The sequence below is a fragment of the Suricata suricatta genome, chromosome 2 (assembly GCF_006229205.1).
Source record: "Suricata suricatta isolate VVHF042 chromosome 2, meerkat_22Aug2017_6uvM2_HiC, whole genome shotgun sequence".
In the NCBI taxonomy this organism is placed as follows: domain Eukaryota; kingdom Metazoa; phylum Chordata; class Mammalia; order Carnivora; family Herpestidae; genus Suricata; species Suricata suricatta.
Window position 1 is genome coordinate 104,320,328 of NC_043701.1, and position 13,427 is coordinate 104,333,754.

At 51.7% G+C, this 13,427-nt stretch overlaps 1 protein-coding gene across 1 annotated transcript in view; it reads right to left on the reverse strand.

Annotated features, from left to right (window-relative positions):
- Positions 1 to 9,846: 9,846 nt before the first annotated feature.
- The window catches only part of PGBD5 (piggyBac transposable element derived 5), a 34,143-nt gene continuing 30,562 nt past the window's right edge, over positions 9,847 to 13,427 (reverse strand). Inside the window, exons 5-6 of the mRNA XM_029931210.1 lie at positions 13,081 to 13,186; positions 9,847 to 11,759 (exon numbers count right to left, since the gene is read on the reverse strand). Of these exons, the coding sequence (XP_029787070.1) occupies positions 11,564 to 11,759; positions 13,081 to 13,186 (302 nt within the window). The 3' untranslated portion in view covers positions 9,847 to 11,563. The remainder of the gene's footprint in view (positions 11,760 to 13,080; positions 13,187 to 13,427) is intronic.

Sequence of the window (13,427 nt, forward strand, 5' to 3'; positions counted from 1 at the left end):
AGGGAGGCCCTGAAAGCTGAGCCGGTCCAGGGCTGGGTCGGTACACACCGCAGCCCCGCTTTCCTTCCGCCCCCTTCCCCACCTTGGCGCGGCCCCAAGGCAGGCGGCCTGTGCTGGGGACTGCACACCCCTCTGCGAGCTGCTCCTGCCCTCCGCCTGGTTTGGGGAGCCTCCCGGTGCTGGACGTGAGGGGCAGGGGAGGGAGAAAGAGATGGGGCTCCTTATTCCCCCGCCCCCCTGCACAATGGGCTTGAGGCTGCTCCCACCCGGCCCCTTCCTCTCCTTGTCTGTCTCTCCTTCCCCTGCCTCCCTTCCCTGGTCCAGTAACCATTTCCGAGGCCAGGTAACCCCCTTGCCCACTGCTCCCGCAGCGTGGGGTCAACCATCTGTGTCCCGCTGGGCTGCATGGAGTCCCCTCCTCTCCGCACAGCAGCCCTGCACAGCCCACAGCCCTGCTCTGCCCCAGGTACCGCTGTTCTAGACCAGCGGTCCCCAACTTGGCCTGGGGCGGCCCGTCCCGTCCTGGCCACGTGAACCAGCGCAGCAAGGCTGAGGATGGGCCAGTGGGTCCCTAATGCTCCCAGACCGACTCCCTCCTTGGAACTTGATCTGATCTATGCCTCTGAGCCTAACCCGGGCCTCCCCTCCCGGGCAATCTGCAAAACCTATTTCTTCTTTTTCCAAATACCTGATGTCTTTTAAAAATGTCATAACACAAGCCCCAGGGGGGTAGAGATTTGTCAGCTGCCTCGACGAGCACCTGACGCCTAATCAGCACCCAGTACCTACTTGCTGGTTGAACGAATTCCTGACCCCATGACATCAAGGTTTATGGTCTTGATGACTTGCTTATTGACTCTTTCCTTCCTCTGGATCAATAGAGACTTTGTGTGTCCTATTTACTGTATCCCCACAGTGCCTAGAACACCCGGACCCCAAACTCAGAACATTTGTTGAATGAAGGCCCCATAAGTGTCACCGGCATTGAGGCTCATAAGGTGTAGTCTGCTGCCCTCTGCTGGGCAAACGTGGGAAAGGCGTCATCTCAAAGGCGGTGGACACATTTCAGTGGGAGGGGCTGCGGACCACACTTTTGGTCTGGAAGGGGATTGAATCAAGGCCAGACCAGGTTATTAAATTCTTTTCTCATTCTAACACCTAAAACGAGACAAGGCTGCCTACACTTCATTCTTCCAGACCTTCAATCCTGGGCACCAATCCTGGATGTTTTGACACCCCATCTTATCTCCGTGAATACACTTGCAGGTCATGGGGGTCAATTTTGGGGGTTACTCATGGTCTCTACATTGTTGGATGGTGAACGTGACTAAAAAGTGACTGATACCACAAGGCTTAACACAGGCTATCCAAGGTCAGATAGCTGCTAAGGGCTGGGGCAACGGGCTGCGGGAGTCCCTGATGACAAGCCTTCCTCCATCTTTTTCTAGTTCCTGGGACTGGAGACAGGGTGGAGGGGGGGACAGGGAGGGTAAGTCGGCCACTGTCCCCTAATCAGGGTGTGCCTGGTGCAGAGAATCCTGTGTTCAATCGACTTTGAAGGTTCCTCCCTCCAGATTGAGTATTTCTTCTCTAAGCATACGTTTTCACAGGGACGGGCCTCACCTTGCCCTGTAGCGTCAGGGAGATTAACCTGGGCACAACTGTTGGGCTTGTACCGATTAGCCCAAGACTCTCCCATGGCAAACCCCAGAGCGCTGGGCCCAGGATGAGCCAGTATCACACAGTTTTGCTCCATGAAACAAGCACATTCATTTTCTGAAGTAACATTCACAACTGACCCGGACTCTGGCCCGGACGGATCTCCTGTACCAATTCCTTAAGAACACTTGACCCCAGTGACAGAACATGGTTCAGCCAACGTATCCCCATGTATGAGTGAGAAAATAGTCATTGTTCCCTAATTTAAAAAGTTTATATATTTGGGGGGGAGTGCAGAGAGAGAGTGAGAGAATTCTAAGCAGGCACCGCACTATCAACATGGAGCCCAAAGTGGGGCCTGAATCATGGACCAGGAGATCACGACCTGAACCGAAATCAAGGGCCAGATGTTTGGGGCGCCTGGGTGGCTCAGGCGGTTAAGTGTCTGACTTCAGCTCAGGTCAAGGTCTCACAGTTCATGGTTCGAGCCCCGCATTGGGCTCCGTGCCGACAGTGGGGAGCCTGCTTGGGAGCCTCTCTCCCTCTCTCTCTGCCACTCCTCTGCTTGCTGTCTCTCAAAATGAATAAACTTTAAAAAAAGAAGACATACGTAGCCGACTGAGCGAACTGGGCACCCCATTCCTTGACTAGTTTTTAAATATACTATTATTACTCTGGCCACACGAAGAGTGTGTGTGTGTGTGTGTGTGTGTGTGTGTGTGTGTGTGTGTCCTACTAGACAGTCCATGCTGGAGAGGCTATTCTTCCTTGTCCCCAGTGTCTAGAGGTTTAGACTAGTTCAATAAAAGTCTTTCATGAATGGCTTTTACCCCACTGTCCCTCAGCTGTCCTCTCCCTCAAATCAGAAAGCAGCTGTTTGATTTTCTGAGTATTCCCATGAGCCCCAAGAGACAGCAGGGAAGGCGGGGACCCTAGTATCAGGAAAATAAATTTTGTCATCCATCCCAGCTATAAAGAGTCTTCTGTCTCCTTGTTGAAGTCTTCTTTCTGGGCTGTCTCTGCCCTCATGAGGTCTTTGGCACCCCCCCCCCCCACTCCTACTTGAGAGGAGGAAAGAGCCCCTGTGGGGGAGTGAGACTTGAGAACCAGTATACGAGAACAGAAAGCAAGGACCCAGATAGCAGCAGGAACGTCCCACACTGTCCCCTCTGCTCAGAGAGGGCAGGGAGTGACTTCAGGCTCACCAAAGTCACATGAGGAAAAGGGAGGAGGGCAGGGACAGGGAGAGGGGAGAAGGGGAGGGTAGAGGAGGGTGGAGAAAGTGGAGGGGGGGAAGAGAGAGAAGTAAGAGGCAGAGAGATGTAGAAAGGAAAAATGGGGGCGCCTGGGTGGCTCAGTCGGTTAAGCGTCCAACTTCAGCTCAGGTCATGATCTCACGGTTCGTGGGTTTGAGCCCCGCGTCAGGCTCTGTGCTGACGGCTCACAGCCTGAAGCCTGTTTCAGACTGTGTCTCCCTCCCCTTCTCCCTCTGCCTCTCCCCACTCATGCTGTTTCTCCTGTATGAATAATAAACATAAAAAATTTTTTAAATTTTTTAAAAAAGGAAAAATGGAGAGATATAAAGATGATGATGGGGGGGTCAACAAAACAATGAAATAAGGACAAATTCATCACTTATTTAAAAAAACGTGGCAAGCAGAGTGCCTGGGTGGCTCAGTTGGGTAAGCGTGTGACTTTGGCTCAGGTCATGATGTCAAGGTTTGTGAGCTTCAGTTCTCCATTGGGGCTCTGTGCTAATGGCTCAGAGCCTGCTTCATCTCCTGTGTCTCCCTCTCTTCCTGCCCCTCCCCCTGCTCGTTCTCTCTCTCTCAAAAATAAATATCAAAAAATATTTTAAAAATAAACAGTTTGGCAAGCAAAGATCTAAAACCTCTAAAACTTTAAAAGAGTGTTTGAGAATTAGTTTTGGCTCACAGAAGAACTTAAAACACTGCCAGTATGTGCTGTGATGTCTGAATTCTGATTTTAAGTTGAAAAGCACATGCTTCTCCAAATCTTTTTATTCTTCTGTGATAAAGTGTAAAAAGAACACTGGAAACTGAGATCTGGCATTTCGTCCTCATAAATATTTTCTGTGTTAATGACAATTCCCACCTTATGGCCTCTTAGGATATTACCACCAAAGCCAAAGTCATGGCCCCTCCATGTGATTGATGCCCCACACATATCACCTTCCACCTCTTACTTTGTTCACAAGGACCTAACTGCTGACAGCAGATGCTCTTCCCGGTTTCATGCTTCCAATTCTGGAACCTTCTGAAAAGGGGGAGGAGAATGACAGGCTGCGGTGACAGCATCAGCTGACGCACTCCAGCCTCTGCTGTGGAGACCCTTCATTCTCACCTGCCCCCACGCCCCCAACATGAACAGGATGGGGGAGAGATCGGGGAGGCCCCCCACGGGAACCCCTCTGACTCCCCGAGGATTAGCAGCAGAGTCGAGAAGGCTCAGGTGTCCAGACACACCTGCGGCCCCTTACCTGCCGTCCGTCCTTACCTTCAGGGGCGTCCCCAGGGTGGACTTGCCAGGCTTGCCCGACCTCCGCTATTACTCGGTCTGGCCACAGAGCCCATGATGCTGCTCATGAATTTCCCTCAGCAAACCCTCCCGTCCCCCAGAACGAACCACCAGAGAGAAGCAAATGCAATACAGTTGATTGTATTTCAAAGCTGCTGACTGCAGACAACCTGAAGAAGTAAAAGTCACGTGAGACAGCTGAGTTAAACTGTACATGTACACGTCCACGTATGTATGTATATGCCGTATCCCACACGTTAGAACTCAGCATTGAACTCATGGCGTGCAAAACTGGTAAAAATTTATTGTAAGCGTGTCTTAGTGTGAAGTCAAAGTTTTGACAAAAGGGAAGGCTGCATCTTCACAAAAGGGACGGGGACGTAGTTGTGTGACATCCCCTGAGGGCTATGTATGTGCAGTCCATGAGAAGATTACAAATTTCCTCCTAAAGCCTCTTTTCTTTTTTTTTTAAATTTTTTTATTAATGCTTTTTATTTATTTTTGAGAGACAGAGAGAGACAGCATGAGCAGGGGAGGGTCAGAGAGAGAGGGAGATACAGAATCTGAAACAGGCTCCAGGCTCTGAGCTAGCTGTCAGCACAGTGCCCGACGCAGGGCTCGAACCCACGAACCGTGAGATCTGACCTGAACCGAAGCCGGATGCTTAACTGACTGAGCCACCCAGGCACCCCAAGCCTCTTTTCTTAAACACTTGTAATGTTTATTTATTATTTGAGAGACAGCACGAACAGGGGAGGGGCAGAGAGAGAGGGAGACCCAGAATCCGAAGCAGGCTTCAGGCTCTGAGCTGTCAGCACAGAGACTGATGCGGGGCTCAAACCCACAGACTGGGATATCATGACTCGAGCTGAAGTCGGCTGCTTAACCGGCTGAGCCCCCCAGGCACCCCCTCCTAAAGATTCTTAACTGGAAACTGTAAGGAAAAACAAGATAACAAAATGGTGCAAAGACATTTTCAAATAAAACAGCAATCTTTCCGGATTCTTTGACACAGATTTCCCTGTTGGTGACGCTGGTGTCCCTGAACTTGGGGCACGTGGGCACCTCCGTCTGAGGAAGAGGAAGGTGAGCAGCTAGGAGCTGCCTGTGGCTCCTCTGGAGTGAGGCAGTCGTCTTCATAATTCGGTTCCTTCTTCGTCCCAAATAGACTCTGCCCAGGAGCCCAGGCTTTGCTCCACGGCTGTTTCCCGCTCCTCAGTTAAGATGACAGTTAGGATGTCCCATCAAGGCCGCAGCCCTGAGTTAAGGCCACCTCCTGCCCACAGGATGCCCTCTGGGACCTTCCTGAGTGGCGAGCAGCCTCTGGCTGGAGACGTTCAGGAACAGACAGTGTCCCCTGCTCTCTGGGGTGTCCCATCCCAGCACTGGGCAGCTCTACGCCCTAGAAATGGCTTTGCCCACCGAGCAGAAGACTGCCTCCTGGTGACGTGGGCCACACGGAGAAGGGGACCAGGCAGTTCAGAGACACTTGTCATGTTCCCTCCTGTGTCAGTGCGTCACCAACCAAGCCATTTGCCCTGCCTTCCCAGCCGCCCCTCTCACCATCTGGTTTCTATGTGGACCCCCTGTCCTTGCCTCTGGGACCCCCTCGCTGGTCAAAGTCTTTTCTTGGGGGACGGGTACAGGCCCTAAAAAAGCCTTTGTCCCACTTCGGATGCTGGACTCCTATCGATAAGCTCTGGTAAGTATTGGTAAGGGGACACACTTCAAAAAGCCGCAAGGGACTATGTATGGCATTAATGACTCCAAAATGCCTCCATGAAAAAAGAATCCCACAATCCCACACTCCAGATCTTAAATTCACACCTAAAACATGTCTACAACCATTCTGTTCTTTCCAATCTATTGAAATAACAGAAACCATATCTTCTTCTTCCTTCTTTTGTCCATTCCTTCTATATTCTATCGCCGGGAGGAAGCTCTCAAGCATGAAACTAGATGCTTTTTTAAAAAATTATTTTAACTAAAAGAAAAAAAAAAGGAGTTTAACTCATTTCTCCCACCCTCCATCCGCTACACCTGGCAACTACCTATCGGTTCTCTACCAGCTTAGGTTTCTGTATATTGTATATATATTATTTTCTGGATTCTACATGTAAGAGCGATCATACAACATTTGTTTTTCTCTGACTCAGCCCCCTTAACATTAATTTCCTCAAGGTTCATCATGTTGTCACAAATGGAAGGATTTCATTTTTAAGAGTTAAATAATATAATATTCCACACACACACACACACACACACACACACACACATTTAAAAAAGAATCGTTAGGGGCACCTGGGTGGCTCAGTCAGTTAAGTGTCCGACTTTAGCTCAGGTCATCTCACAGTTTGTGAGTTTGAACCCTAGTCAGGTTCTGTGCTGACGGCTCAGAGCCTGGAGCTGCTTCAGACTCTGTGTCTCCCTCTCTCTGTCCCTTCACTGCTCTCTCTGTCTCTCTCAAAAATAAACATTAAAAATAATAATAATAAAATTAAAAAATAAAAAAAGAATTGCTAGATCATACAGTAATTCTTTTTTCTTCCTTAAGTAATCTCTACACCCAAGGTGGTACTTGAACTCATGATCTTAGATCAAGAGTCACATGCTCTACTGATTGAGCCAGCCAGGCACACCTAGTAGTACGATTTTTAATTTTTTGAGGAATAGATGCATTTAAAAAAAACAACAGCCAAGGCTAGTGAAAGAGCTAATTAAAATAGCTGCCATCTCATCTTCCTAGCTGCTTTTGCTGAAGCTGTGGCCACTTCCCAGTGGAGGAGTGGGAGGCATTAGGAGTGAACTGGGGACAAGCAAACCCTCACACCGGTGGTCAGCTGGAGAGAGAGGGCAGCACCCTATTTCCCCAGAGAAAATTAGAACCAAGTATAAGCCACAGGGGAATAAAAATTTTGTAACTGCAAATGTCCATCGACGGAAGAATGGATGAAGAAGATGTGGTATATGTATATAATGATTATTACACGGCAATCAAAAAGAATGAAATCTTGCCATTTGCAACTACGTGGATGGAAGTGGAAGGTATTACTCTAAGCGAAATTAGTCAGAGAGAGACAAGTATCATATGACTTCACTCACATGAGGACTTTAAGATACAAAACAGATGAACATAAGGGAAGGGAAGCAAAAATAATATAAAAACAGGCAGGGGCCAAAACATAAGAGACTCTTAAACATGGGGAACAAACAGAGGGCACCTGGAGGGGTTGTGGGGGGTGGGCTACATGGGTGAGGGGCAGGAAGGCATTTACTCTTGAAGTCAATGCTGCACTATATGCAAACTAACTTGGATGTAAATTTTAAAAAATTAATTAAAAAACGATCATGATAGAGGAAACGAGAGATGTAAATATTAACATAAACATTATACATTAGAATACTTGACAAACATACATATTAAAAGGATTCTATGGAAACGAAAAACAAATTTTGTTTTGTAACTACAGACTGTACTTTTGGGCGAAGAAACCTTCTTTTCGCTTGGTTGGGACTTCCTGCAGAACCGAGGCCACCTTTCGGCCTGCGGCTCACACGTGGTGCCACCCTTTCCAGAAGCACTGAAGGGTGACTGGCTCTCGGGGCAAGCGCTTTCCAGAGAAGTTCGTGCATAATTGGCTGCATGGCGAAGTGGCAGTTTTTGGTCGGATATGGTCTGGCTTCGGCCTTCTGAAGATGCAGATTCTGTCTTTTCTGGAATATGCTAAGACAGGTGTGTCTGGTGCCTGTGGGGTAAAGTGCCTCACACTTCAGAGGGGGCGTCGGTGGCTCTGCCTGCCTTCCCCCATGCCCGATGCCGAGGCCGGGTTCCCTCGGGGGCTCCCGGGACAATGGCGGTGCACGGCCACGCGTGCTGAGCCAGAGCCTTCCTGGCCCTGTCCTGGCATCTGTGATCTCTGGCAACCGTCGAGTTCATTCGATTCTGGTGGCCGGGCCTTGCCTAATAGAGTTAGTAAACTGATATCCTTGTCCAGAATGTTCCAGACACCAAGGCTTTCCTGTGTAACTCCTTTTTTTTTTTTGAGAGAGAGACCAACAGAGAAACTAAGTGGGGGAGGACCAGAGGGGGAGAGAGAGAAAGAAAATCCCAAGCAGGCTCCATGCTGTCAGTGTAAAGCCCGACTTGGGGCTGGAACCCACAAACATTAGATCATGACCTGAGCCAAAACCAAGAGTTGGACACTTAACCAACAGCGCCCAGGTGCCCCTCTAGCAAATATATTTTTACCACGGCCTCTGCTTCTAATTGTTCTGGAAGGCAAACTAACACTGCTGTGCTAGCCCCCAGGTCCTGTGGGCCAAGCACTTTACCAACTGGGTCACCCAGGTGCCCCTGTAACTCACTTGAGTTTTGAAATATGGACCTAGTATTATGCTCCATCATGTACAGTCAGACCTTGTTCAAAATTGAGGCTTTTTAGGAAGCAGAGTGTGGGGAAAAAGGATGATGTGAGTGAAACAGGGAAACAGGGAATGAAGGGAGCAAATACAAACAGAAACGCACCCAAGTCCAGTTCCCTGAAGGATTACCTTACCGGATTCCAAAGACAGCCACAGCCCTGGGCCTGCGGCCTAAACCACGGGAAGCTCAGTGCATTTGGTCTCACGGAGCTTTGTTTCGGAGAAGCTTCCAGGCATTTGTTTTATTCTCCATGAGGGTCGGGAAGCTCCTTGTTCTGTTTTTCTTTCTCAGACTCGGTAGCAAAGACATCCTAGGGGGGGTTGCTTCGCGGTGGTGGCTGGCCTGGGGTGGAAAGGGTCTCACAAGCCACGGGATGCAGAGGGGCCCACCTGCTGGCCTCCGCTTTGCTGAGAAGCACTCACGGGGCCCAGCAGTGGCCAGCAACTCATGAGCCCATCCAGGGTCAGCCTGCGGGCCTGCCAACCCACAGAGATACTAGTGTGCCAGGGGGATTTTAGCTGAGGCACTTCTCCGAGGCTCTCGGACTCACATCTGCAGGGCGAGGTCCTACAGGCCGTCCTAGTTAGTACTCCATGTCAATGTGTCCTTCCAGAAGAACAGAAACTCCTCCCAACTTGCAGGGGCTCCGACACCCCCCCCACCCCCCGCAGAACTGCTGTCTGCTTCGAGCATTTATCTGGAAACAGGTGGCTACCATTTAAAAAAACCAGAGCACTAAACTGGTGTGAGTCCCCTCTAGTTCCTTGGTGATGCAAAGCCACCCACGGGCCTGCCACGAGGGCGCCTCTCGGTGTTAACGTGGACACCACACCAACCAGAAGAACAGACGAGGAACACCCGTTTGGAAGGCAGGCTGGCATCTTCTTCAATCGCACAGGCACTGAAGATCCACCTGTACTCACCTGACCTGGGCATCAATACCTACTTCTACAAGTCAAGACTTAACTGCATTTCTTTTTTAAACTTGCTTTGGTCCTAAAAACAGTTTAAGATCACACACACTAGCTTATACAACAAGAAGCCAAGTCTTAAAAGAGTAGCCTGTATTTTTGTCCCTGACTTTTCTTTTTTTTTTTTTTTAATTAAGTATACCAATCCCAACGTGGGGCTTGAACTCACAACGCCAAGATCAAGAGCTCTACCCATGGAGACAGCCGTGCTCCTTGTGCCTGACCCGTTAAACAAATTCACGTCTTCACAAAGAATCAGCATCTAAATAGACTTTTATTTTTTCCTGTTACTTATTTGGACAGAAAAGAAAATTCATCAGCTTTCATTAGAGTCTCCCTAAGTATTGGAAACACATTAAACTCAGAAATAGTGGAACTTGTAGAAAAGCATCACAAATTAAAAATATATTTCTCCATGTGGTAAAAGTGCTTTCAATCCAATTAAAGGACACGGCGAAGGTGTTCTGAAACACAATTTACAATTTGGCCTACAGTCCGTGGCATGGAGTTCAAACCACAGGCGAGGGGGATCATCACGAACGCAGGCTACAGGGATGGCATGGGTCCGAGAGCATGCTGCCGGCAACACGTGTATGAACTGGGTGAGAACAAGGAAAAACGTCCCAAAGCCTGAGTAGAATAGGTTTTGCATTTGTAAGAAAGAAAAAAAAAACAATAAACGAGAAAACGAGGGGGTACGTAAACCGGGGTGGACACGGACTGTGTAACTCCAGGAATCACTCGTTTCTTGTCTGCAGGGGATGGTCAGACAGGGAACGGCCCTGGCCAAGGTTTGCCCTGGAGACACACGGACCCGGGCTCAGGAGGAGCCCCAGACGTCCCAGGAAGTGGAGGAGCCCTGGGGCCAGTGTCCGGCGTGTACTCTCTCGGTCCCATGGGGAGATCACACCGAACAAAGCTGTCACCCAGTCGCCTTCCAGGGTCTGCCCAGGCCAGCTGCAGGGCCGTGGGGCGACAGTGTCTGATGGCCAACACAGCCCGTGTCACCCACAGATGTTTTGTTGTGTGTTTGTTTCAGCCATGCTCCATGTTTTCCCAAACAAGCAGTTCTGAAAGTGATCGGCTCTGTGGCAAAGCTTAAGGCCCCCCTCCCTCCCCGGGCTCCCTGATGGGATGGAGCCACGTCTGTTCTGGAAGCAGGCTGCTCTTTCTGGTCTGCGCACGGTCACAGGGCTCAGAATACCGAACTGTGACCCTGGGAACAGTCATGGCGGGGGTGAGGGGAGGGGGCGGAAAAGAAGGGGGACGTTTTCCTCTTACAGAAGATCTTAAGCAACAGTAAGAAAATAACCTGAAGATATATTTAAAAATAAAAAATAGCATCACACATCACCTCGATTCCATTGGCATTTTCCCTCTCTCCCCCGTCCACCAGCCAGGGAGAGGAGAAGGGTTAGGAACGCCTCATTTACACTTCAGAACGGGCAGCGCTCCCCCATTCCATCCCTGCATTTTAATGGCACCCAGTTTGTGTTTCCCATTCTAGGAGGCCCGTTCTAAGCCGCCCGCACGACCTCAGTGGTGTAGCACCTGCCTCTGCGTGCCTTGGTCACTGCCAGACACGGCAAGAAACAGAACCATGTCACAAATGTCTTCGCGTCTTTACAGAGCAGGCATTCCTAGCGGGACATGCTACGGCCCATCCCATCCCCAGCGCCCCCGGGGGCGGCAGCCTCCCCAGGTCCCACGAGCCGAGCTGAGCTCCGCAGGTGTCCCTGCCGGGCCAATGCCACGGGCAGCGCGCTGGCCAGCACGTGGAGTCTGGGTGCGGTGCCCTCGCTGGCCCTGGGTGGGAGGTTGCTCCTGGAGGGAGGACGTGCTCTTCTTTGAATGGGAACCTGGACGGCAGCCGTCCTCTGACCAGGCCCACCCTGGTCCCTGTGGAGGCTGTGGCACCGTCCCTCCTCCGGCCTCCCGGACCCGGTCCGCACCCAGGCCCGGCGACCCCACATCAGTGGGCTGGGGAGGCCTCCTCCAGGCCCAGCAGCTCCCTCACCAGTCTCTCCCCGAACTGCGCCCGGCTGTACCTCTTCACGTGGTAGGCGTCTGACATCTTGTACAGGATGTAGGCGTTATTGATGGCGATGCTGATGGCGAACCAGAACACCTGTTGCCAGGTCTTGTTTGGTTTGTGAGAAATGAAATACCTGCGGGGGCAGAGGGATGGGAAAGGCTGAGCAGCCCGACGGTTCGCGGGGGCCCAGGTCAAAGGAGAGATTCTCGAAAAGCCTTATGGTAGTCAGTGCTGCTGCTGAGGGGTTGTGGGGGGCGGGAACCCAGCCGGGTCAGCTCCTGCTGAGGCTCTGTCACAATAAACTTTCTCAAGACGAAGACAATTCCTATCAGAGGATTAGGTGGGACGGGAGGGGGAGGTAGTCACTGGAAGAGATGCTGGACCTGGGGGCCTGGCTTTCTAGGGCTCAGAAACCCCAAGGGAAGAGGGCCTGGGGGACTTCCCTCTTCGCTAAGGGCCCTTATCAAAAGCCGAGTCCTGTGCATACTGAACTGCTTCCGTTTCCCAAGGTCAAGTTCGCCCTCAGCTACAGGCCTCTGCAACGCGTCCCTGTCCACCTGAGTGCATGCCTCTTTGCGCCCCCGCTTTCCATTCAGATCAGGGACGGACATGACGTCAGGGAGGCTTCTGCCCTGAGTCGGAGGATGGTGCCCGTCCAGGGCCAGGAGCCAGCCTGGGACTCAGGCCTGCACCGTGTTCTCCGTCTGCACCTTTGTCTCTGCCCCCTGAGAAGTGTCTGAGGGTCAGCACCCTCACCACCACCGGCACAGAGAGGACCCTACACGTGGCCATATCAACGCAGAGTTCCTTGCAGTGACCTCATGGGATCAGCAGGTGCTGAGCACACAGTTCAGTAAACATCGTTCAGTGACTCCCCAGGGAGTGGGGCCGCCTCTCGGACTCCGGCTGAGCTTTCTGGGGAGAACTGGGCCTCGGTGTTCTCTGCCAGGGAGAAGCCCAGCATGTTACCCTCCAAGTGTCCGCTGGATTACTGGATGACTCCGACCTTGTTCTGGGTTGTGAGGCCCAACCGTGGCAATTTCATAGCCATACTCAGGCCACCGGCAATCACTCCCCAAGTTCCTGTTATAGTGCCGTGGGCGTGTGCATGCGTGTGCCACACCCATCCCATCTACACTGCCTGTACACATCAGACGAGGCCAACCCTGGAGTAGGGGTGCGGGGAGGGGGCGGGAGGAGCAGGGGATAGCAGGTGCAGGCTCTGGGCTGAGTGCTGAGAGACGGCAAGACCCGAGAGAGCAGAGGGAAGGGCACTGGGGGGTGCGGGTGGCAGGGCGCCCGGAAGGGAGGGGGCTGTGCGGGCGAGCCTGGGAGACCAGGCCAGGGCTCAGGATTTTGTCTCACTGGGGCCTCATGCATCCACTTTGACAGGGACCGCTGACCCCTGCAGTCTCCGGGAGACCGCGGCGCCTTCCGCAGCCACCGCCACTTACTTGCTGTACTTGTCGTCGTATCTGCAGATGTAGCTGAGGTGAGCGGCGAACGCCTCCACGGCCAAGGGGCAGGGGATCTCCCCGCTCTTCCTCTTGATGATCACTCCTGCGTAAAGAGAGGCGGTAAACGCCCTTCCAAACCGTCTCCTGCGAACCCTGAGGACAAATCTGCTCCTCTCCATGCTGTCTGGCTATCCTGATGTAAAACAGGGAGCGCAGGGGCGCCTGGGTGGCTTCGTGGTTAGGAGTCTGACTTCGGCTCAGGTCATGACCTTTCGGTTCACAAGTTCGAGGCCTGTGTCAGGCTCTGGGCTGACAGCTCGGAGCCTGGAGCCTGCTTCAGATTC